Below are 25,447 nucleotides of genomic sequence, written 5' to 3' on the forward strand. Positions count from 1 at the left end.
GTGGGGGCACCGACTTCGGTGTGAGATGGAGCAGAGCTTTCCTTCCCTCCCGCTGGAATCCCAGTGGGGGAGGTCTGGGACGCTGGCAGGAGCACAGGGGACATTTCCTCGGGGACATTTCCTCGTTCCAGAGCTCTGCTTCTGCTGTCACCCTGTGCAAATGGGCACAGAGCAGCGATAAGCACCTGCCCCCTCCAGCTTTCCCAGGAATCCAGGACCCCTGGGGCTGCTCACCTGAGGACCTGCCTCAGGTACCTCCATCCCCAAGGCTGGGTGGCCTCGGGACAGCATTTCCCCAGGTTTTTTGGCAGCTGGGGCACTGGGGAAGGAGGGGTTCGTGCGTGGCTGAGGACACACAGAAATCTCAAGGCTTTCATGCCAAACTGGTCAGTCCCTGAGTGCAGCCAGACTGGCCTGGCTTTCAGATCTTTCTCCTCATCGATGGCCCTCTCGGGAATTTCCTTCCACCTCCAAGCCCTTTGTGACTTCTCTCGGCACAAGGGAATCCAAAGCTGCTGCTGCTGCGCTGGGAATTCTGCTCCACGCCACAGCTGAAGGGTTAAGAGGGCTCCGGGGCTGGACTGAGCTGAACTCAGCGCTTCGTGTTCAGAAATGCTGAGTCCTGCTCCTCTCGCATTGTTTTCAGCCCGGGGAGGAAATGAACCCTCCTGGAAAACTGCAAAGCTGGAAAAGTGGAAAATGGGAGAAGTGGAAAATGGGGAAACTGGAAAAGTGGAAAATGGGAAAAGTGGAAAAGTGGAAAATGGGGAAACTGAAAAAGTGGAAAATGGGGAAACTGGAAAATGGGGAAAATGGGAGAAGTGGAAAATGGGGAAACTGGAAAAGTGGAAAATGAGAAAACTGGAAAATGGGGAAACTGGAAAAGTGAAAAATGGGGAAACTGGAAAATGGGAAAACTGGAAAATGGGAAAACTGGCAAACAGGCTCTGTGTGCGTGTTGGATGGATCCGTGTGGGTCTGGAGCCTTTGCCACACCAGGAGCTGTGGTTTGAGGTCTCCTCCCTCGCCCTGGAGTGTGAATCCCAGGAATCCTCCTGGCTCCTGCCTATCACCATCCCTGCAGGGCAGCAGCTCAGTGCCACCAGCCAGGGCAGCCTCCAGCCTGACCCCAGACACAGCCAGGGAAGTGAGGCCATGCGTGAGGCATGGGAAGGAGGAAGGGAGGACCAGAGGCAGGGTGGGCACAGCCTGGAGGCTGCCAGAGCTCCAGGAGGGTTTGGACAGCACTCCAGGGATCCCAGGGTGGGATTTTGGGGCTGTGCAGGGTGAGGAGTTGCACTGCTGATCCTGTGGGTCCTGCCAGCTCAGGATATTCCCATATCTGTGCATTTCAGGGGTGAGGGGCATTCACCCTGCCCCAGGCAGGGCAGAGCTGCTGGCACCAGAAGCATCATCCCATCATCCCTAAGGAGCTTCTCCTGAACTTTGCAATGGGAATGTCTGTCCCTGCCCTTCCTCCCGTGCCCAGTGTCCCCTCAGGGACACCGTGCGGTGTTTTGGGCTCGGTGTGACCTCCTGCAGCCCTCGGGAGAGCTCGGGGACTCATCAGCCAGCAGCGCTGGCAGCAGCCGGGCCCTCCCTGCTGGGTGTTATTGTCAGAGCCATTAGATGGCAGCAGGAACCGCTCCACTGCGTCCCAGCACCGGCAAATCGGGACTGCAGCTCTGCTGTCCCCAGCCAGCCCTGCTGCCCCCAGCCCTCTGTCCCCAGCCCTGCCATCCCCAGCCCTGCTGCTGCCATCCCTCTGCCCCCAGGCCCTCTGCCCCCATCCCGCTGTCCCCAGCCCCTCTGTCCCCATCCCTCTGTCCCCAGCCCCTCTGTCCCCAGCCCCTCTGTCCCCAGTCCCTCTGTCCCCATCCCACTGTCCCCATCCCTCTGTCCCCATCCCTCTGTCCCCATCCCACTGTCCCCATCCCTCTGTCCCCATCCCTCTGTCCCCAGTCCCTCTGTCCCCAGTCCCTCTGTCCCCATCCCACTGTCCCCATCCCTCTGTCCCCAGCCCCTCTGTCCCCATCCCTCTGTCCCCAGTCCCTCTGTCCCCATCCCGCTGTCCCCATCCCTCTGTCCCCAGTCCCTCTGTCCCCAGCCCCTCTGTCCCCAGCCCCGCTGTCCCCATCCCTCTGTCCCCAGCCCCCAGCACCAGCAGCTCCACAGGCTGGCAAAAGCCCCCGTGCCCTGTGGGGCTGCAGAATTGGGATTGCCAGGAGAAACCGAGGCAAAGCTCCAAAAGAGGGGAGCAGCACCCTGAGCAGCAGCAGGGACACAAGAGCCAGGTCTGGAGGACATCTCCAGGAAAATAACCCTCTGCAGCCCCTCTCCCAGGGATTTTGGGAGCTCGCAGCCGGGGGTGGTTCAGCGAGGCCACACGCAATTCCAGCAGGGATTTCATGGTTCCTGGGTTCAGGACACCCCAGGCCAGGCAATGCTGATGGGAATGTCCTGCTGAGCTTCATCCAGGGGCTGCTTCGGGTGGAGCTGACTGCAAATCAGCAGGGAAAACTGCTCCAAACAGCAAGGCTGTTCTGCTCCAAGAGGCTCCCGAAGGAAATGTGTTCCACCTCTAGAAAACGAGACATCCAAAATATGTAATATTGAATTTCCCTTCCAGTCTCTATTTTCTGTATCATCCTCTGCTCCTACCCTGGTGCTGTTTTGCCACTGGAACAGAAATAAACAGGACAAGGGGAAGATGACAAAGTGAATTTAAATGAACCACCCCATGTAATTCCCACAGCTCAAGCTCCAGCTTAACCATCCAGTGAGGGGATCATATTTAAAGAAATCTTTGGATAAAATGGAAAAAAAAAATCAATATTTTTAGACTTCCCTCTGGAAGAAAAAGAGAAAATCTAATTAAGAAATTAATTGCTTATGCTGAACTAGGGTTTTTTTTGAAGTGCTTAATGATCCAAGCTTCTTGTAAAGGTGTTGGTCTCGATGCCATTTCCTTTTAGAAAGCAACAAAGCAGCTCAGCGAGGCTCAGCATCTTGTTTTGATATTTCCAGGCTGGAACATTTTGATTTTTCAACTTCCAAAGCTTTGCTGCTTTAATTTTTTTGTCCATAAAGCCGAGGCTGAAATCAGAATGAAAGCTTTCAGTTTAAGCTAATTAATCCAAACACTTTGAATCAAAGCCTGGGATGTTTGCACAGTGGTGTTCTCTGGGAATTTATTTTCAGGGTCTGCATTCCATTTTTAGATTGAGGAACAAAAAAAAAAAACAGAGTGAGGTTTTCTAGAAAAGAGATAACCTGCTGCTTACCTGGGGCGAGCCATTCTGCAGCTCAGAAGTGGAAAAAGAAATTATCTCTCCTTAATTACAGCATTTGGCCTCCTCCTGAGGATCTGGAGACCTGGCCTGAGCTCCGGTCCCTGGAGGTGCCCTAAATTCCCCCAGAATCACCCTGATTCCTGGTTTCCCCATGGAATAATTTGAGGAAGAAAACGAAAACTGCATTACTGTGCCAATCCCACTGCAGCACTAGGAAAGCAGCAGCATTTCCCAAGGTCCTTCTGAGCAGGGGGTGCTCCCTGAGGAGCTCTGGGAAGGTGGGAGGAATTCCTTCCCACAAGGCTGTCCACAAACATCTCCTGATCCCAACCCACGGGGAGCAATTCCTTCTTCCAGCAGCCCTCAATGCTCCAGGGCAACTTCAAAGAGAAAACTGAAAGGAACCCCGAGCTCCCCGGCCCTTCAGTGGGGTGGAACCAGTGGGAAAGCAGGCAGGGACGTCAGGAGCTGAGCTCCCCGAGCCAGGCAGGAGCTGCCAGCTGGGCTCAGCAGGGTGGCTGCGCCCGCAGAGGGTCCCTGCGTCCCACCCAGGCTGTGACACGGAAAGGAAGCAGCCCCAGCTCGGGCATTAAGCCCTGGCAGAGCCTGGGAGCCCCAGCCCGGCTGTGTAACACAACAACTGCCCTTTTCCAGAGGGCTCCGGGGTGAAAGATTCGCAGATTTTAGGAAAAAACACTGACTTTCCACGCCCTTAAACCTTTGCCGTCACTCCTGCATCACTCCAGGCCATGCAGCGCCTCTCCTCTCCTGGTGTCCAGGTGTTTCAGGAGGGAATGTCAACATTCCTGATGTGCAGAGCTTCTGCAGGACGTGCTTTGACTCACCTGCTGCTGGTCTGGGAATATTTGTTGCATTTGACTCAGCCTTGGTGAGGATAAGAAGGAAGGAGGACGCGGGAGCCAAAGGATGGAGCCAGAGGATGGAGCACTCCCTTCGTGGCTTTGCAGGACGGGCTGTGGTGCATCAGCTTTCCCTGGAGCACATCCAGATCCCACCCATCCTCCACTGCCTGGGTGCTCTTTTCACTGCCTCTCTTTGCACAGCACTAAAATTAACGCCTGAAAATGAGAGTTTGCTTGAAAATAATCTATCATTTGATTATCACTTTAATGCAGGCAGCCCGGGGAACATCTGCCTCCGCCAGGCTGTGTCTCCTCCTGCTGATGTGGGGAATTGCTGGGAAGGGCTGCTGGGGAAACTGGAATAGAGCCAAACCACTGGCAAATGCCTCGGTGGTGGCTGTGAGGAGGAGGAGGAGGAGGAAGATGAGAGGAGACCTTTGCTGGACGAGGCACCAGGGCCCCACTGCCCAGTTCACAGCCTCTGCTCCCAGTTGCTCTGTGGCCCAGGGACTCAGAAATTAAAATGTTCCTCCCCATCGCGTGGGAAATAATTCTGCCATCCCTAGGAGTGCCCGGCTTTGCCCCGGGGCAGCGGGCAGCAGCATCTGCCCACTGCCCCCTAGCCTTACCTCTGCCAGATGCCACCTCCCAGGGGAGCCAGGGACAAGAGAAAACGGCTGGGAAGCGCCCAGCGAGGCAGAATTTCCTCCGTGCCATGACGCAGCCCATGTGCCGTGGTAGAACGGGGTCTCCGGCCCCCTCAGGCTCCTCTGCTGCCTTTTGGGAACATCACAGCCCCGGACTTTGAGGCTTTTTTTGGAAAATGTCACCAGCTTGTGATGAGTCAGCCGTGCCTCTCTGCAGCCTGCCCGCTGCTCCGTGCGAGGCGTGGGGCTGTCCCCACGGGCGTTCCTGCTGCTCTCTGCGCTCGGATCTTCCTCGAGAGGGGAGAGGCTGTGCCGGCAGCGGCTGAGCCGGGGGCAGGGGCTGGCAGCGCCGTGCTTGGCCGGCTGGAGCCGCAGGGACAGACGGACACATGGGTGCTGCAGCTGCCATCCCCGGCCGAGGCATTTCCAGCCCGCCGGGGGTTCTCGGAGCCCGGCAGCAAAGGCCGTGCACCCGAATGACTCCCAGTGGAAGGGAAGCGGCCGGGAAAGCAGGGCGAGAGCGCTGGAAGCTGGTGCTGCAAGCACGGAGGTGTGGGCGGTGTCCAGGTGTGCCGGAGGGATGCTCCGGCTCCGAAGAAACCAGAGCCCAGGCTGCTGACGGACCATCCCGCTGCGCCTCGAGGGCAGGGTGTTCGTGCGGTGTTTTTACTCTCCTGACTGCCTCTCCCAGCTCTGGGACCTGCTATCCGAAATTCCCCTTGCAGCCTCACCATTCCTCACCTGTCCCCGAGTCCCAGGGCGGTGAGGAGGGATCCCCTTCCCTGGGGACCAAAATCCCTTCCCAGGGACAGCAGCTGAGCACAGCCTCACATGGAAACACGGCAGAGACACACGGAGAGGCACCGAGCCTGATTTCTCACAGCTCCTGCTGCAGGTGTGGCACAGGGTGTGCTCGAGCCCAGCTCCCGCTGGTTCCATGAGCAACCAGCAACTTCCAGCTCTCCAGCTGGGATCAGGCATCGGGGAAAGAAGGAGCACAGTGACTGAGCAGGCGGGGGAAAGTTTGGTTCAGGTGATTCTCAGCATCTTATGGAGGAGGGATAAAAATCCCAGTGTCCAGGGAAGGAAATTAAATGAAATTAGCACCTTCTTCTCCTCTGTCCTTTGATCTCCATCACTCCCGTGTCCCTGCTCACAGGAGGGTGCAGGGCTCCCCTTCCTCTGCACAGCCTGGGCTCTGTGGGACCTGCAGGTGCTGAACGGAGCAGGAGCCTTGTGGGAAAAACACATCCAATAATTGCTGTGAAAATTCATGTTGCAGTGCACAGACACAAAGGGATGAAAGGAGGCTGCCTCGACATCCTGACATTTCCTCCTTTCTGCCTCCTGTCTCAGGCATCCCGAACATCCTCTCGCGGCGGCTTTCGCAGGCAGTTCCCTCAGACAAAGGAAAGGAAATGGGATTTCCAAAACGCCCCGGGACGGCGCTGCTGCTGAGGGGCTCGGAGCAGCGCCCAGGAGCTGCTGGCCGAGCTGGGGAGGTGACCAGGGTCACAGATCCTCGCTGCCACCTCGCCAGCACCAAATCTCACAGATCCCACTGCAGGGAGCACCTGGCACCCTGCCCACCTGGCAGTGCCCACTCCCCTTCCCCACAGAGCACCTCTGGCACCACCCGGCTGGGGAGGGGATGCAAGGGCACAGGGTCTGCACCGGTGCCCCCCGAGCTCCACCAGAGCACCCCATCCTGCTGTGCAGCCCTCTGCAACCCCGGCCTGTCCATGCTGGAGATTTCAAGTTGTTCTGAAGGCAGCAAGTTAACAAGATTTGGAAACCAGGTCAGTGGAAGAAGCTCAATTAGCTGCTGAACCGTGGGGACCAGCTCACGTCGTGGCTGCTTTATTGATTCCTCAGATGGGGGTCACTGACACTACTCAGACAGTCTGGCTGGGATGGGGACCTTCCCTGAGGAGGCCACACCTGGACACTCATCGGGCACAGGAAAGTTTACAGAAGGCCAGACTCAGAGCAGCCTGAGCCAGCCCACCGTGCTGTGCCATAGAATCACCACAGAATTATGGAATGGCCTGGCTTGGAAGGGACCTTGAAGATCATCCATGGCCAGGGACACCTTCCATCAGCCCAGGTGGCTCAGAGCCCCATCAAGCCTGGCCTTGGGCACTGCCAGGGATTGGGCACAGCTTCTCTGGGCACCCTGTGCCAGAGCCTCCCCACCCTCACAGGGAGGAATTTCTTCCCAATATCTAATCTAAACCTCCTCTAAAGCCACTCCCTCTCGTCCTGTCACTACATGCTCCTGTAAACAGCGTCTCTCAACCTTTCCTGTACCAGCAGCTCTGTTCCCCCCAGCCCTGCAGGAACCTCCAGGCTCCCACTGCTCGTCCCGCCCTTCCCTGACACCTCAGGGGAGGGGACGGCCGAAGGGGACAGGCAGCAGGGCTGGCAGAGAGCCGGCAGCACCAGCACACAGCTCAGGCGACCTGCTACCTGTCGTGTCACGTCACCGCCAGCATCTGCTGCAGATGAAGCAGCGGGAGAAGGGCGAGGCCAAGGGGCCTCTCCGAGCAGCTCCGCAGCCCCAGCAGCACGGGGGGAGCCGCAGCGCTGCCACGCCGCATGACGAGCCTCTCTCGGTAGCGGCAGGGCTGCGGCTCGCACCCTGGAGCGGCAGCGAGAGCCGCAGCTCGGGATGGCAGCGCGGCTTCCCGGCGCCGAGCGGGCAGGAGGGCACGGCCCCGGCTCTGCGGGCACCCCGGGAGCAGCCCGGGCATGGCTTTGCTCTGACTGGCAGCGTTCCAGCCACAAAACAAGGAGCTCGGGGCTTTGAAGCCCTTGCAGGGATCCTGCCAGCAGGGAAGGCTGCTGTGATCCCGAGGGAAGAGCCCCTCTCTGTCCTGCAGACACCCTCAGCTCCCTTCCTGGCATGGGACAGACGCCCAGGCTGCCAGGAGAGCCGGGGGTGCCAGCCTGGGCAGCCGCGGGAGGGAATCTTGGCACTGGAGGAAATCCAGTTCGCTGCACAAACCGCGTCCCTCTGTCCTGGGACGGCATTTCTGGGATGCTCAGCTGGAGAGCGAACAGCGCAGGGCAGGCAGCAGCGGCACCGGGGCTGGGCACGAGCCCCGCGGCAAGGAGGGACCAGCCAGGGGGCTCAGGGGCTGCAGGCAGGGCTGAGGGCAGGGCAGGGGGCTGAAAACAGGGCAGGGCAGGGGGCTGAAAACAGGGCAGGGCAGGGCAGGGCAGTGGGCAGGACCGGGCTGTGGGCAGGATTGCAGCCAGGACAGGGCAGAGCACAGCTGGGCTTAGCTGTGGGCACGACTGCAACCAGGGCAGGGCAGGGCAGGGCAGTGGGCAGAAGAGGGCATCGGGCAGAGCAAAGCAGGGCAGGGCAGGGCAGCGGGCAGGACTGAGGGCAGGGCAGGGCAGGGCGGGGCAGGGCAGTGGGCAGAAGAGGGCATCGGGCAGAGCAAAGCAGGGCAGAGCAGTGGGCAGGGCAGGGCAGCGGGCAGGACTGAGGGCAGGGCAGGGCGGGGCAGGGCAAAGCAGGGCAGGGCAGGGCAGCGGGCAGGACTGAGGGCAGGGCAGGGCTGGGCGGGGCAGGGCAAAGCTGGGCTGGGCAGGGCTGTGGGCAGGACTGCAGCCCGGGCAGGGCAGGGCAGGGCAGTGGGCAGACGAGGGCATCGGGCAGAGCAGGGCAGGGCAGTGCCAAGGCTGAGCATCCTTCAGCCGCCTCCGGGTCCGTGCGGGGATCCGTGCCCGCCCCGCCCGGCCCCGCCCGTGTCTCCCGGGCCGCTCGCTGCCCGCGGGCGGTGCCGCCGGGCCGGGGCGGTGCCGGGGCGGTGTCGGGGCGGTCCCGGTGCCGGGGCGGTCCCGGTGCTGCGCGGCCCCGCCGCCGCTCCCAGCCGCTATAAGCGGGCGGCCGCGGCCGCGCTCCGCAGTGCATGGCCGAGCTCCGGCCGGTCCCCGCCGCTCCGCCGGGACCCTCCCCCGGGCCGGTCCCGGTCCCCTCCCCGCCAGCCGTGACCTTGGCATCCGCCGGCCGCGGGGACAGCCGCCGTGGGATGCGCTAGGCGGCGGATCGGGATCGCACGGGAACGTTCTCCTGGGAGAAGGGGAGCGGCAGCCTCCTCCCGCGGCCGGGGAGCGGCAGGAGGAGCGGATTTAAGGAGCATCTCTGCCCCTTTGTTGGATGAGAAGGACGGGGGAGCGGCGGCAGGATGAGCACTAGCAGTGAGTACGGCGTCCTCTCGCCTCGGCTGAGGGAATGGGGCTGGTACCGCACCGAGCTGGCTGGGAGGAATTGCAAAGGAAATGTCACAGCAGCGCTGGCAAGCCTAGCGGGATGGATTTTGGGTTATTTTTCCTGCCTGCCTTTTGCTCGCCTGCTTTCTGCCAGGCTCTGGCTCGGCTGTGTTTGATGTGGGCTGAGCCGTGGTGCTTATCTCCGCGGAGTACTTTTCTTGGCTTGGATTGCCGGGGTTTTGGAGGGCAGAGCATCGACTGAAATGTCGATACGCAACATGGTGAGAGGCAGCCAGGAGCGCTCTGACAGGCACAGCCTCACTTGCTGCTGCCTCTGCCTGGGCAGAAATGGATGTGAGGGGACAAGGAGAAGGGTGAGGAGAGACCCAGAAACCTGAGCAGAGCACAGGTGCAATCCTGGAAAAAAAAAAAAAAAAAACCCAAACCTCCTGCAGCTGGGGATGTGGGTGTTGCTATTGTGCGTGTGAGACAGGGACGGAGGCACTCATGCGCTGTGGATGAATTCCTAAAGAAGCAGAGCTCGGAAATGTGCTGCATAAGATGAGAACTGGCACCAGGCTGCTCACTTCGGATTCCGTGCCCTTGCTGGAAAGTCTGGGAAGATTGATCAGGGTTGAGCAAGTCACAATCAATTTCTTTTCCCTGCCTGACGTGCTGTGTGACAGCTGTGCCCACCTCGCTGGCACGGCTTTCATCGCTGCCTTTAAAAGCAGCCAGTCCCCGGTAAAGGATTTTTGTTGATGGCCACCTGAGGGGCTTCCTCCTGGGCTAACCTCTCCAGGGAAGCCCCCCTGTCCCTCCTGTGAGTCCTGGAGCTGTGTGAGGAGCAGAGCCCTCCCCCAGGCACAAACCAGCAGAGCAGCAACTTCTCCATTGCACTGGCGTGCTGAGGTTTCTCAATCCGAGGGCTTGGGGTGGTTCCCGAGCAAAACACCGTGAAAAATGCCTTGGCACGCTGCGAGGCAACAGAACAGGTGATTCCAGCTCCGTTGGGCTGTGTCAGAGGCCAGGAAACTTTCCAGGTGCCCTCTGCCCGAGCCACACCTGGGGCAGCAGCGAGCCCCCTCCCGGGGGAGCTGCCTAGGTGGGAAACAATAGGGACTGATCCCTTCCCAGCCCGCAGGATGCCCGATAACAAAGGGTCCTCCCTCTGCTGCTCCGGGGGAGCAGCTCAGCCCTGCTGGGATCCCCGGCCACCCTGCCCAGGTGGGGCTGCTGAGCTTCCCCGGAGCCGATTTTGCCAAACGCCTGTTGGTTCCTTCTGGGATTCCTTCCCAGCTCTTCACAGCAGCCTGGGCTGCTGCTGGAGAGAAGGGCTGCTTGTGGCACTGCTGTGTTCCAGCCATCTGATGGTGCTGCAAAACTCCTTCAGCTGCGGCCTCCCACGCCCAGAGAGGTGCCAGGGAGCCAAAGCCTGCTGTGCCTGCCCAGAGAGGTGCCAGGGAGCCAAATCCCCCTGCTGTGCCCCCTGCTCTGCCCAGGGAGCCAAACCCTGCTGTGCCCCCTGCTCTGCCCTGCCACACAGGGAAGGCCACTGGGCACATCCAGGAGTCCTTGGGAGCTGCTCCTCTGCCACCGCCCAGCTCTGTGGCCCTGGGCACATCACTCAGCAGTGCCCTCAGCTGCCAGGGCTCTTGCCAAGCCCTTTGAGGGCTTTGCAGTCTTTGCCTAAGTTGCCACGATCACATTTTAAGTAGCCGCGTGTTTTAGTCAAGGCTTGGCAGCTCTGTGACATCCCCTGGTGGCTCGGGGTGCTGGGGGTTGGTGATTTATGGGTCGCTGCAGGTGCCTTTGGGACCACCCCAGGGCTGTGCCACCCCTGCTGGGCGCTGGCTCTGCCCTCCTGGGCTCCCAGGTGCTCTCCCAGCAGCCGGAGTGCTCCGAGCAGGGCTTGGATGCCCAAATGCTGCTTCGCTCCTGTTGCAGCATGGCTCTGTGAGCCAGGCCGGGCTGTGGGGCCACCTCTGCCATCAGCTGGTTCTGGGACTGCTGTGAACCTCCCAAGAGCTGCCTCACCCAGCTCTGGGCATCCCTCCCTAGCCTGTAGCCCTCCAATCCATCCACGAGGCACAAAACACAAATCCTGGCAGCCTTGTGCCAGTGCCATGTCTGTTTCACCCCGAGATGCCCCTGGCACTGACCTACCGTGGCTTTTTTACCCCTCTGCTGGTGGCCAGTGGCTCCCTGGAGTTTGGTGCCACTTGCCAGAGGCTTCCCACCCCTCCCAGCATGCTGCTTTGATTTTTTTTGGCTGTTTTTCCCCCAGGACGAGGGCTGAAGAAGCCAGATTGTGCACAAATCCATGATGCCCAGGTGTGCCTGTGCCTGCAGGCCTAAAATTTTGGGGCTGGCAAAGCGAGGAGATGCACAGCTGAGGACAGAATGCCACCATCTGATCTGTGAATTCCCACCACTGCTCTCCATTTCTCTGGGTGCATTTTGTTCCCACTTCTCCCCTGCCTGAGGCTGATGTGAGGCAGGAAACCTGTGGCTGCGGGCCACGGCTGGCCCTGAGCCACGCTGCTGAGCAGATCTGCGAGGCCTCCAGGAGCTCTGGGCAGGATTTGCTGGGTTTATCTCTGGAGATGCTCCCTGCGCAGCACACGGGAGCCTTGCTGAGGGGACGGGGGGTTGATTTTCACCCTGCATTTGAGCGTCACCGTGTCACCGTCTGTCCCGTGATGAAGGCAAAGCCAGATGAAAACTGTGCATTTGGGGTTTAGAGATAAAACCACCTGATGTCAGGTACAAATTCCTGTCCTGAGGCTGCAGAGCAGCTCAGGTGGCCCTGAGGGTGGGAAGGTGGCCTCTGCTCCTGGGATGGCAGGCGTGCAGGGAGGGCTTGGAGGGCACAGTGGTGGTGTTTACGTTCCTTAGGCTATCAGAGCCTCTCACTAATTGCTTACAAATGCATCCCTACCTGAGCAAACAGGTCTGTGGTGCTGCTTGGCATTTCCAGGGCAGCTGGAGCTTGTAGGGCAAACCCTTGGCCAAGAGGACATCCCTTAAAATCCCCCCTGGAATGTGCTCTGCCTGCAGCCAGCATCTCCCTGGGGATCTGGGCAGGGAGCTGGACATGGCTGGTGCTGTGTCTGTGCTGAAAGGGTTAAAGCTGCCACTGCCCCGAGGATTTCAGCCTCTGAAGTGAGTGGGAAGGATCCCTTCTGCTGCTCTGGAGGGAGCCAGCAGGTCTGGCTGCTGCAGGTCCGTGGTGTGCTGCCTGTGAGTCACCCCGTGGGATTCGCACATCATCCCTTCTGGCCCAGCTCCTCTGGGGTGGCAGGGGGGCTGCTGGCAGCCTGGATCCCTCTGGGGTGGCAGGGGGGCTGCTGGCAGCCTGGGCACTGCTTTTGGCAGCAGCAAGGTGCCCCTGATGTTCTGGGTCCCTCTGGGGTGGCAGAGGGGCTCTGCCAGCCTGGGCAGTGATTTTGGCAGCAGCAAGGTGCCCCTGCTTGTTCTGGCTCCCACCAAGGGCATGCCAGCTCCAGGATGGGCAGGATCTGGATCAGGGTGGCACCGGGTGACGGGGGCTGGCTCACACACCTGGGATCTTCCAGACTCCCTCCCGTCTCCAAGGTGCACCTGGGAAAAACGAGGCCAGGATCTGATGGCAAACCAACTCAGGGTGGGCTGAGCCGTTTCCCCCCGTCCCTGGAGCAGCTGGGAGCCTGGTGGGGCACGGAGAGCTCCCGGAGTGGGTTTGGTACGCCAAGGGGAAAGTTTCATCCCTGTCCCTGGCACCTCTCAAATTCCTGCCCCTGCTCTGGGAGGGGAAAGGCTGGACAGCGAAGCATTTGGGAAGGGAGGCTTCCTGGCAGATCCTGATGAATACAGCATGTTTGCCTGGTTATTTTTGTCCTCCCTCAATCGTGCTTGCTCTTAGATCGTGATCCTCTAAGCGTAATTACCCCGTAATCTGCAGGCACATGTGGTTACAAGGTGTTTACCAGCAAACTCCATTAAGGCCCTGTGTAATTAAAGAGGAATCCCGTGGTGCTGCACATCTCTGGGAGCTCCAGCTCTGCTCCTGGGGCAGGTGATTCACCGGGTGTCCCCACCCTGCGGGGCGGCAGCGGGGAGGGTCCTGCAGGGAGGTCAGAAATGCAGGGAACCCGGAGGGATCAGCCCGTTGATGTCATCAGCAGGGTGTTCTCCAGAATTTGGGCACCAAGGGGAACTCCCAGACTCCCTGCCTGCATTTGAGTCCTCTCAGTGCCCTGGCTCTGACAAACAACCAGACACAAATCACTCCCTGTTCTCCCGGGCAGCCTAGCACAGGACAATCACCCATTGCATTCGCTGTGCTGCCAGAGAATTCCAGTCCCAGGCAGCAGCTCTGTCCCTGGGCTGGCGGATGGGCTCTGGCCTCTCATCCAGCCTCTTTCAAAGCCTCTTTCCTGGCAGCTGGCCCTTGGAAGAGCAGGAGCCGTGGAAGCCTGCAGGCCCGTGGAGTGCGTGCTGGAAGGTCAGTGGGAGCGACTGAGTCCTTCCAAGGGCCTGGCGTGCTCTTCTCAAACAAACAGCACATTTTCTCATCATCAACCAACGCCGCCTTAGCAGGATAACAGCGTTCGGGGTGCCAGCAGGCTGGGCTGATGACAGGAGTCCATGTGCTGCTGCCTTTGCTGGGGAGGAGGGAGGAAAAACCCACCCAGTTCCTGCCAGAGCCCGCGGTCCTGTCGTGCTGGGGCCATCACGAAGTGCTGGGAACACCTCACTCGGTATTTTTAGTTCTGAAATTCATCAGTGCCTGAGTTGTGAGGGCTGCAGAACCTCCAGAAAGCAGCTGGGGGTGGAGTGGTCATGGCAGGGACTGGGGTGAGGAATGATGGAGAGTTCTGCAGGACGGACGGGAGTGTGGGGGGAAGGACCAGGTGCCTCAGGCTCAGGGAGTGTGGCTGTGGGCAAGGCTGGCAGGAGCCTGGAGCAGGGATTGTGGCTGTGGGCAAGGCTGGCAGGAGCCTGGAGCAGGATTGTGGCTGTGGGCAAGGCTGGCAGGAGCCTGGAGCAGGGATTGTGGCTGTGGGCAAGGCTGGCAGGAGCCTGGAGCAGGATTGTGGCTGTGGGCAAGGCTGGCAGGAGCCTGGAGCAGGGATTGTGGCTGTGGGCAAGGCTGGCAGGAGCCTGGAGCAGGATTGTGGCTGTGGGCAAGGCTGGCAGGAGCCTGGAGCAGGGATTGTGGCTGTGGGCAAGGCTGGCAGGAGCCTGGAGCAGGGATTGTGGCTGTGGGCAAGGCTGGCAGGAGCCTGGAGCAGGGATTGTGGCTGTGGGCAAGGCTGGCACAGGACTGGAGCAGGATTGTGGCTGTGGGCAAGGCTGGCAGGAGCCTGGAGCAGGGATTGTGGCTGTGGGCAAGGCTGGCAGGAGCCTGGAGCAGGGATTGTGGCTGTGGGCAAGGCTGGCACGGGACTGGAGCAGGGATTGTGGCTGTGCCAAGTCCTCCTGTGCCCAGCAGCTCTGCAGTCAGGGGCTCAGTGCATCCCTGGGGGAGCAGAGCAGAGCAGTGCACTGCCCCACAGCCCCACGGGCACCCCTGGCTCTCAGGAAAGGGCTGCTCGAGATTTATCAGCCCAGAGTGATCTCTCCCAGGAGCAAACTCAGCTGCACTGGTGCCATTTGTTTGCTGGTGGCTCGGGTATTTGATAGGCCCCGGTTCCTGGGTGCGTTTTTCAGCTCAGGTGGAGTTTTCTGAATGCTTTATCAGTATCAGCCATAAGCCCTGGCCTGGGAATTGATGAGCTTTCTCCAGCGCCTGGGGCGGAGAGCAGAAAGAAAAAGGAGCTGCTGCTGTGGTTTCCTTAGCCAGCCTGTCTGACCTTCCTTTCTTCTCACCCTTGCTGGCCTGGCAAGGTCTGAGAGCCCCGAGGATCATTTGTTTTTCTGCTCGTGGACATTTCACTCCACTCCCGTTTTGAATCAGCTTCTTCCTGAGCCTTGGAGAAGGCTCAGGCCTGGGGACATCCTTGTGGGAGGTTTCAGTGAGGAGCACAGCAGGTGCTGAGGTCTGAAGCCATCCCCTTGGCTTCTGGTTCTTCTCGGCAGCAAGTGGCACTGTGGAGAGCTGGGGGGCAGGAGGAGCTTTGCCGGTGCCATGCCAGCCTCAAAAACCCTTCCTCAGCCCAGGCTGGGTTTGACCTGCCCTCAGAGCAGGGAGTTACGTGCCTGTTTCCCAGAAGTTCAGGATCACACCAGCCAAATGTAGAGCAGGGCTCGCTGGGGGCTCCCAAATCCAGGCCCTGTGGAGCAGCCCCCCTCAGAAACACCTGCCTCGAGAAAGCGCCTTGTCTGTCCTTCCCAACACCCCAGCTGAGCTGTGCTGCCAGCCCTGGAATTTTCCCGGAATTTTCCCGGAATTTTCCCGGAATTTTCCCGGAATTTTCCCGGAATTTTCCCGGAATTTTCCTGGAATTTTCCAATGGCCAGGGCTGGAAGGGACCTCCAAGTTGTTGTAGCACCCCCAGGCATGGGCAGGGACACTTTCCACAGAGCAGGGTGCTCCAGGCCCTGCCCAGCCTGGCCTTGGACACTTCCAGGGATTGCTCTTGCTGGAGAATGGGAGCTATTTTTGAATCCCCTTGGGGCCTGGGTGGGTCTTTGCCTGGCTCAGGGGCACTTGCTGGGACATGTGGGCATCTCCCAGGGCCAGCTGCTGCCAGCCTGGATCCCCAGGGCAGGCACAGAGGGTCCCAGGGTGGCTTTGCTTCACCCTCTGGCCAAAGACCTCAGAGCTTCAGAGGAGCAGGGGGACAAAGCTGAGTGTGAAAGCCCTTCCTGAGGCACAGCAGGAGCCGCAGCCCCCGCAGGGCCCAGAGCTGCCACAGGAAGGGGGTTCCTCACCCAGGGCTGCCCTGGCGGCTGCTCTGCCCTGCCCCTCTCCTCTGCACCCAGTCCTCCAGGGCTCTTCCTAAAAGCAGGGATGAAATCCCCTCGGGCTGGGGCAGGAGGGGCTCTCTCTGCCCGCTGGGGCTGCCAGGATGCCCTGGTGACCACAGCACCTGCAGCAGGTCCCCGTGTGAGCCAGGGAGCAGCCAGCTGCTGGCCCCAGCACTGGGAAGGTCCCTGAAGCCGATCCCAAAAAGCAAGGGCTGGGGTGGGCAGAGGTCCCGAGCCCCTCCAGGGGGTGCAGGTCCCGTGGCTGTGGCACCGGCCCAAAGGCAGCCAGCTGGGCTGGGCAGCCGTGCCCCGGCTTTCCCTCTCTGCTGCTGTGGCACCCACCCGCCGTGCGATGGAGAGGAGGCGTCCCCGGAGCTCGGCTGTCCGTCCGTCTGTCCGCATCCCACGGCGGCTCCGCCGCTCGGGGGATGGAGAAGGTGGAGTGAGGGAAGGAGAGCTCGTCCTCAGCTCCCAGAAATAACCAACCGGGGCTCCTGGGGAGCAGCTCTGCCCGTGCCAGGCGCTGCCAGGCTGGGTGACACGGAGGGTGACACGGCATCAGGGCACTGCCAGGACACTGCTCGGGTCCTGGCCAGCCTCAGCCCTGCTGGGGGGGTCAGCGTGGCCACACCTGGCTGGCAGTGACAGCTGGCACCGTGACCAGCGTGGCCACACCTGGCTGGCAGTGACAGCTGGCACTGTGACCAGCGTGGCCACACCTGGCTGGCAGTGACAGCTGGCACCGTGACCAGCATGGCCACACCTGGCTGGCAGTGACAGCTGGCACCGTGACCAGCGTGGCCACACCTGGCTGGCAGTGACAGCTGGCACTGTGACCAGTGTGCCCACACCTGGCTGGCAGTGACAGCTGGCCCTGTGCCCACACCTGGCTGGCAGCGTGGCCAGTGAGGTGCAGGCATCCTTCCCTGGATGTGCCAGCCTGCTTCAGGCTCTTGCCAGGCTGTGCCAGGGTGCAGGTGGCACGGGTGTGGTGTCTCTGGGGTTTGTGGCCAGACTTTGGGACAGAAGGGCATGGCAGCTGTCCCACAGGGAATTACCGGGCTGAGGAGGGCAAAGAGGGGCTTGTGGGGCTGATGCAGTGCCTGTGGGCATCAGGGAGACCTTGGTCCTGTCTGTCTGTCCAGGCTGTGCCTGTGGGAGCAGGGAGACCTTGGTCCTGTCTGTCTGTCTGTCCAGGCTGTGCCTTTGGAGGCAGTCTGGCTGGAATTTCCCCCACCTTTGGACCGTGAGCAGGGCAGCTGAGCAGCTCGCAGGTGTGTGGGCACACAGGTAGAGCTCGGGCCCCTCTCAGCAAGGAGGCCACCCTTTGTCTGCTGGCAGCTGCTGGATGATCCCAGCTCGGAGCCTTTGAGCAGGGAGCAAAACCACCCCTTCATCCACCCCCAGATGCCACTTGAGAGACCTTGCACTGCTGTCCCAGCACGAGGGGAGTGGGCTGGGTCTGATCCTTCCCCTCTGGAAAAGGAAGGTGTCTGGATGAGCTGGCTGAGGGATTGAGTGTGGATGTTCTCCCCTCCCCTGCTTTTGAAAAAAAAAAAAAAAAGGAAAGGAAAGGCACTGCCTGTGTGGTGAGTTATGTGGTGATGACTCCTTCTGATGGGCTGCATATAAAATCCCTCGCCTCCCTGAGGATGCTCCCCGTTGAAAGCTTTTATGGCATCTTAAAAATAGCTGCAGAGGGGGAGAGAATGAGGAGATGGATAGGTAGGTGGATCCCTAATAAGGAGAGGAGAGGAAACAGCTCGAGGGGGAATGGAAAGACTCTGGTGCACGGCATGTGAGGGGCTGCTGAGGGAGGGGATGGTGTGGCCATTCCGGGCTGCTGAGCTGCGTGCCCAGCAGGAGCAGGAAACCCAAAAAAAGCCAGCCTGGGAGCTCTGTGCCTTGCACGTGCTGGGGACGGGGCTGGGCTGAGCAGCAGCTCGGCCTGTGGCTCCTGCAGGCTCTCCCTGCATTCTACAAGTAGCTGTTAAAAATAATCCCTGCCTTGGCCGGCTGCAGCTGCTGCTCCTGTGGGATCCCAGAGTGCTCATCCCCACTCCTCCCCTCCCTGCGGGCTGCAGCTGAGGGATGGCATCTCCCTGGATCTCCCTGAGGTGCCCTTTCCCACCTGGGAGAGGTGCTGGGAGCCCCTGGCTCTGTGCTGCTGCCCTTTGTGATGCCCAGGGTGAGAGCTGGAGGTGGTGGTGCTGGGAGGGGGCTCGGTAAGGAGGGCACAGCCCCCCAGGGGCTGCCAGGGGGACAGTCCTGCTCTCCCCAGCACCGCGTCTCCCTGGAGGGGAGGTGGCTCCAGGCCCTCTGCTGAGCTTGTGGCAGCTCTCCCCAGCACTCGGGGAGGATTTTCCAGAGCGTCTCCAAGAAATGCTAATTGCTTTGGCTTCTCTTGCTACAGCACAGCCACTGGGCACAAAGGGCTCTCAGTCAGCTGAGAGATCTGCCAGATCCTTCCTCTGGATCCCCTGGAGAGCTGCTGGAGTCTGCTGTGGCCACTGTGATCCCCGCATCCCCTCTTGTCCCCAGGCTGGCCCAGACCCCTGGTCCCAATCTCCACCGTGAGCTCTCTTTGGGGTGTGAACCCCCCATGCCCCAGCCCCTGGCAGGCACAGCGTGCTCAGGTGCCCCCCTTGAGCTGCAGGAAGGGTGTCTGGAGGGGTGACAAGAGTTTCCCATGCTGGGGATGTGGCAGGAGCCATCAGCTGAAGCCCTGGGGTGCCACTGCCCAGCCCTGGCAGGAACAGCCCCGTGGAGGGGCTTGGTTTGCTGCAGGCAGCTGGGAAGCTCTCCTTGGCTGTGCCCCTGCTCCAGCTGCAGGGACAAACTGCTGCTGAGGAGGCTCCTGTGTCACACCCGCCAGCCTGTCACATCCAGGCCATCTCCCTCTTGCTTTCTTGCTTTTTTTTATCTTTTTTTTTTCCCCTCCCTCAGCGAGACAGGAGCCCAGGGAAGCAGAGGCTGTGCAGGGTTAGCAGTGCCCAGCTCCAGGGAATAGTGAAGCTGGGGAGACCCTGCCCGGCCCGTGGGGGTGGCTCTGAGCCAGCAGCACCCTCCTGGCTGGAGAGCCTCCATCCCCTCCCCACCTGCAGGGCTGCAGCCTGCTCTGGGCTCCAGGAAAGCCTGGAGGACTGAAGCTCTGGGATCACCCAGCTGTGGCCTTCCAGTGCCTGAAGAGATGTGGAGAGAGAATTTCCCAGGGATGGAGTGGCAGGATACAGGGCATGGCTTCACACTGCCAGGAAGTGAGGTTAGATGGGACACTGGGATGAAATTCTTCCCTGTGAGGGTGGCAGGCCCTGGCACAGGGTGCCCAGAGCAGCTGGGGCTGCCCCTGGATCCCTGGCAGTGTCCAAGGCCAGGCTGGACAGGGTTTGGAGCCACCTGGGACAGTGGAAGGTGTCCCTGTCATGGCAGGGGGGGAATGAGATGATCTTTAAGGTCCCATCCAACCCAAACCATTCCATGATTCTGCCCCTGGTCCCTGCTCCCACCTTGGCTGGGAGCATCCCGTGGGTGTCCAGAGGGAGGGCTGGCCAGGAGGGGACCCTGCAGCATCCCCAGCCCTCTCTGCCTGCTCGGCTGCTCAGGTGGCAGCAAGGCTCCGGTCTGGGACACAGTTCTGCTCCCTGGCAGGCAGGTTTTGGCTCACGGAACCAAAAGCACAACAAAGCCCACGCTCATTTTTCCCCGCTGAAAGGGGACTTGTTCCCGGAAAGCGCCAGCTCTGCCGGGCCCCTTGATTGCCTGTTAATTGTCGCTAATGAGGAGCTGGGCAAGTGGCATCCAGAGGCTCTCGGGGACAGACTGTCGCTTCGGCTTGGGAGGGACATCTCAGCGGGGAAGGCAGCCGTGCCCTCGGCGTGGGTGAGCTGAGCTGCATGAATGGCTTTGTTAACGAGGAATGCTCCAGCTCTGTGCCCGCAGCTCCGAGGGCAGCGCCGGGCCCTGGCTCGGGGTGAGAGGGTCTCTGGTGCTTTCCTGGCCGCAGATGGGTTTATTTCCACGTGGAGAGGTGGGATGGAGAGGGCTAAGCCCACCCTGCCAGGAGGGAGTGATGCTTTCAGTCTGAGCTTTCCTGTTTTCCAGACTCTGCACTGCATTGGTACAGAACTCTGAACTCCAGATCAAGTGTGGGCAAGTTCTCCTCACAGCTCAGTCCCACAGAACAATCCTTCTCCAGCCCAAAAAGTGCCAACAACAGGGAACTGAGGGGAGCAGCCTGGGAGGGTGGGACTGCATCCCCTGGAGCTGGAATTGGACACTGAAGCCCAGGGTGGAAATGGACCAAAACTGATCAAAGTGTGAGAATTCGTGGCCAGGAGTCCATCTGGGGTGGAGCCACGGCCGGGCTCTGGCACTGCCCAAGGTGTGACCTGTGGAAGGCTTTCCATAAATCCCTGCTTTATCCTGTACCAGTCCAGCCTCCATTCTAGCTGCTCTGAAGGCATCAGCAGGACTCAGTCTGTGGCCCACGAGCAGCAGGAGCCGTGCCAGGGCTTGGCCCCTCGCCTGCAGCCCGCTGCTCCAAGGCTGTTGTTTCCCCAGCCCCCTTGAAAGGCACCAAAGGCTTTCAGCAGAGCCAGCCCTGCCTGGCCAGAGCTCCCTGTCCCCTGGGATGCTGAGCAGGGGAGCCAAGGAGGCCAAGAGTCTGGGAAGGAGGAGAGGAGGGAGCTGGGGGTGCTCAGCCAGGAGAAAAGGAGACTCAGAGGTGCCCTCATCACTCTGTACAGCTCCTGAAAGGTGCCTGTGCTCAGCTGGGGCTGGGCTCTGTCTCCAGGAACTGACAGAACCAGAGCACACAGCCTCGAGCTGCACCAAGGGAAATACAGGCTGGATATCAGGAAAAAGTTTTTCAAGGAAAGAGTGGAGTCACCATCCCTGGGTGTGTTTAACAAAGCCTGGATGTGGCTCTGGGTGCCAGGGTTGAGTTGAGGTGCTGGGGCTGGGTTGGACTCGATGATCTTGAAGGTCTCTTCCAACCCAGTGATTCTGTGAATCCTGTGGTTGTGTGTGATTCTGTGAATTCTGTGTGTGATTCTGTGTGAATCTGTGAATTCTGTGTGATTCCGTGTGTGATTCTGTGAATCCTGTGGTCGTGTGTGATTCTGTGTGTGATTCTGTGTGTGATTCTGTGAATCCTGTGGTCGTGTGTGATTCTGTGAATCCTGTGGTCGTGTGTGATTCTGTGTGTGATTCTGTGTGTGATTCTGTGTGTGATTCTGTGTGTGATTCTGTGTGTGATTCTGTGTGTGATTCTGTGTGTGATTCTGTGAATTCTGTGTGATTCTGTGTGTGATTCTTTGTGTGATTCTGTGAATTCTGTGTGTGATTCTTTGTGTGATTCTGTGAATTCTGTGTGTGATTCTGTGTGTGATTCTGTGTGTGATTCTGTGTGTGATTCTGTGTGTGATTCTGTGAATTCTGTGTGATTCTGTGTGTGATTCTTTGTGTGATTCTGTGAATTCTGTGTGTGATTCTTTGTGTGATTCTGTGAATTCTGTGTGTGATTCTGTGTGTGATTCTGTGTGTGATTCTGTGTGTGATTCTGTGTGTGATTCTGTGAATTCTGTGTGATTCTGTGTGTGATTCTTTGTGTGATTCTGTGAATTCTGTGTGTGATTCTTTGTGTGATTCTGTGAATTCTGTGTGTGATTCTGTGTGTGATTCTGTGTGTGATTCTGTGAATCCTGTGAATCCCATCTGTGCCCAGCCCCTCGTGTGCCCAGGGGGTTCACTGTTTGAGGTGTGCCTGTCCTGCCACCTCCCTGCCATCCCCGGCCAGGTGTGGCCCTGCCCTGCTGGCACCTCTTGCTGGGCAGCCCCAGGTCCCCCAGCTGAGGCTCGGGAGGGGGCTGGGGGCTGTGGAGCCCCCTCGGCAGCACCACACTGGTGCAGAGGTGTGGTTTTACTTGTGGAGTCTCCTCTCCCACTGCAGCAGCCTCCTGGGTGCCCATGCCCTGCTCCAGCAGCTCCTTGCCACCTGTGCCACTCACCTCGGTGGTTCCTTTCATCTCCTGTGTGCTAAAATGGCCGAGCTGCTTCACCAGTCCCTTTTCTGGGTGTTTTCTCCATTTTTCTCCCGTTCCTGCCAGGCTCCCATGTAGCTGTGACCTCCTCCAGCTCTCTGGGTGCCCGTTGTGTTCTCACAGCAAGAGGCTGTGTCTGTGATTCCTGCTCAGCTGCAGGCAGGCCTGCTCTGCAGAGGGGATCTTCCCTCTGGATTTGTTATTTCCTTAGGATAAACAGCCAAGTGGGATGTTATTTTCCATTCCTGCTGAGAGGGGTTGGAGCTGCTGCTTTCTGACCCAAACCCTCACATCTGGTTTTGGATTCTCTGCCTCTGAAGCGGGGAGGAGAAGCGAGAGTGGAGAGTGTGGATGTGTTCTTGCTGTCCAAGGAGTTGGTGGCTGCACCTCTGCCTCCCACCCTGGCCCTGCTCTGGGGTTCAGGGGAGCCCTAAGCCATGCAAGAATTACCCTGTACTTTGCTTTCCCCTGCTTCCAGGCTCCTTTCACAACCAGCCACTGCTGTGGATTTGGGACTGGTTAATTTTTGTGTTCTGACCCCTAAAATGCCTTTCAGGGGGCTCAGGCAGCCCTGCTCCACTTGGGAAGCAGCAGGACAAAGAGCTGGCACAGCTGGGCTGAGAAATGTGCCTGGGCCCAGAACTGGGGGTGAGTGGGAGAGCCCTGAGCTGCGGGATGTGTGTGCTGTGCTGTGCCCCAAAACCCGAGCCAGCCCATCTGTGCTGGGACAGGAGGAGGTGCTGAATCACCTGGCCCATCCCTCCATCCCCCTCTGAGCTGCCTCGGGGCTCCTCTGGGGTCTCTGGCAGCTGCCACCTCCTGCACCACAGTGGGACAGTCACACTGGCAGGGGGACAGGCCGTGTCCTGGAGGGATCCTCTGCTGGGACAGTGGCAGGAGGCGGAAAATGTCTGAGTGGTGCTCTCAGAGGGTGGCTGTGTGAAGGTCATCCCAAGGGGAGCAGCCTCCATCCCCCACCCCAGCTGCTGTCCCTCCCCATGGCTCCCCCCTGCCCCACTCTTTGCTCCATGCCTGTTTGCCTTTCCTGCTTTTTTTTTCCTTCCACCTTTCCCCACCTTCCTTTTCTCTTCCTTTTCTCTTCCCTTCTGCTGTTTCTCTCCTGGCAGCTTTGTTCTCCTGCCTGTGTACTGGGGTTGCCATGGTGACTGCCAGAGCATCCCTGCATCCCACAGCAGTGCTCCTGTGCCCTGGCCACGGCAGAGCCAGGGCACCCTCCTGCCCCTCCCGGGGATGGGATTCCCTGGGGACATCCCTGTGGCACATCCTGCCACCCGGGGAGAGGAGGGGACAGCGTGGGGTGGCCCTGAGCGGCTCGGGGTAGGGCTGGGGTGCGGGGCTGGCTGCATGGCACAGCTTCGCTGCTGCCAGAAACTGCCAATAAAAGCTTCAGTAAATATTTTTTTAATGAGCAAACACCAGTTGAGGAAAACAGAGGAGCTGCCGCAGCACAGGGAGTCCCTGGGGTGTGCAGGCAGAGCTGCTCGTGGCCTTCTGGTGGCGATTTGCAGATGACAACATCTCCTTGCAGTGTGTGTCAGAATGGCCGGGCCCCTTTCAGGAGATAATTAGGTTGATGTGTTATTAGCTGATTACTGGGGAAACATACATTTACCGAGGATTTATCCTGCAACCAGCATTAATCTCCTGTATAGCTGCTAAACCTCCATAAATAATCTGATTTTGATAATCAATTGCTATTGCAAGTTCCCCTATAAATCTCAATTAAATGCACATTTAACTGGCATCGAGTTGCCAAATTTGCCTGTGCCTGTGTGCTGCTGCTTGCCTGGGGCTGTGTCGGGGGCTGTGCAAGCTCAGCTCTGGTTCCAGACAGCCTGAAAGCAGAGTGGGCTTTGCCAAGGCACAGCATCCCAGAAGAGCCTCGCTTCTCCCCTGGGGTCCCACCTGGGGAACCCAGCCCAGCCCAGCTCCTGCTCTTGGGCCAGGCTCTGCCAGGCCGGGCTCCGCTGGGGCTCCCTGCTGCTGGGCCGGGCTCCGCTGGGCCAGGCTCTGCTGGGCCGAGGTCTGGTAACGCTCCCTGCTGCTGGGCCTGGCTCTGCTGGGCCTGGCTCTGCTGGGCCTGGCTCTGCTGGGTCGGGCCCTGTCCTGCCTGGTTCTGCAGGGGCTCCCTGCTGCTGGGCCGGGCTCTGGTGACGCTTCCTGCTGCTGGGCCTGGCTCTGCTGGGCCAGGCTGTGCCCTGCCTGGCTCTGCTGGGGCTCCCTGCTGCCGGGCCTGGCTCTGCTGGGCCGGGCTCTGCTGGGCCGGAGCCAGGGCAGCAGGAGGGGACCCTGCCCTGGGCCATGCCAGGCAGGGGAGATGCCAAAACCCCCCTGGGGCTTTATCAGCTCTAAAGCCTGGGGTGGAGACTGAGACTGCCTTGGGCTGGCTGCAGTCCCGGCCACCCTGGGCCACTGCGGTGGCTTGTGCAGCCTTGGTGCAGGAGGAGGGCTCAGGGGTGGGGACACTGAGAGGTGACCGGCAGGACAAGGTGCCACCTGCTTGCTTTGGAGCTGGAAGGAGATTCCAGACTTCAATTAACTGAGCTCTGCTAGCTGTTGGGGCAATTTATTTTATTTTATTTATTTTATTTTATTTATTTTATTATTTTATTATTTTTAAAATTATTTTTATTTTTATTTTATTTATTTTCTTTTATTTAAAATTCATTTTATTTTATTACTTTTATTACTTTTATTTTAATTTTTATTTATTTTATTACTTTTATTAATTTTTAAATCTTATTTTATTTTTTATTTTATTTCCTTTTAAATTTTTATTTTATTTCTTTTATTACTGATTTATTTCATCTCCTCGTTTTTGCCCCAGGTGACCACTCCATCCTGCTGTGTCCCTGGCACTGCTGAGTGCATCCCTGCCTGGCATTTCCTCCCTCTGAACCCACCTTCCACCTCTGCCAGGTGGCTCAGAGAGGCCTTGGGCGCTGTCACTGTCACAGCCTGGCATCACCTGCCCCCCTCTGGGTCCCCTCCTGCCAGCCCTGGCAGTGTCAGGGTGTCCCAGAGAGGGCTGGAGGTGGCACTGAGTGCCCTGGGCTGGGGACAAGGTGGGGATGGGGCACAGGTGGCACTCCATGGGCTGGGGACAAGGTGGGGATGCGGTACAGGTGGCACTCCATGCCCTGGGGCACAGCTTGATGGAGATCTTGGTCCTGGAGATCTTTTCCCACCCAAACGAGTCTGTGTGGCCACAGGGCTGTCCCTGACATGTCCCTGCCCCCCCACCTGTGCCACCCATCTGCAAGGCCAGGTGTCACCAATGAACCCCCAGGGGTGGGGACAATCTTTTTAGGCCACTTAGAGGCTCCATTTGCTGCCTGTAACAGCACTGGGGGGGATCACAGAGGATCCAGGTGTTTGCAGGGCCCCTGGGGGCTCTCTCAGCTCCCCTCGAGGGTTCTGCACCGTTTTTGGGGTTGAGGGCTGCAGGAGTGGATTTCATCTCT

General features: G+C 59.4%; 1 protein-coding gene across 7 annotated transcripts in view; it reads left to right on the forward strand.

The window, feature by feature from the left end:
• The first annotated feature begins 8,485 nt into the window (after window positions 1-8,485).
• Window positions 8,486-25,447, forward strand: part of ABLIM3 (actin binding LIM protein family member 3) — a 48,270-nt gene continuing 31,308 nt past the window's right edge. For 6 of the 7 annotated variants that reach the window (XM_038150333.1, XM_038150334.1, XM_038150335.1 and 3 more), the window contains exon 1: window positions 8,486-9,015. In XM_038150333.1, the coding sequence (XP_038006261.1) occupies window positions 9,003-9,015 (13 nt within the window). In that variant the 5' untranslated portion in view covers window positions 8,486-9,002. The remainder of the gene's footprint in view (window positions 9,016-25,447) is intronic. The other variant, XM_038150338.1, reaches the window with a different exon arrangement.

Source organism: Motacilla alba, chromosome 13, assembly GCF_015832195.1.
Source record: "Motacilla alba alba isolate MOTALB_02 chromosome 13, Motacilla_alba_V1.0_pri, whole genome shotgun sequence".
Classification (NCBI taxonomy): Eukaryota; Metazoa; Chordata; class Aves; order Passeriformes; family Motacillidae; genus Motacilla; species Motacilla alba.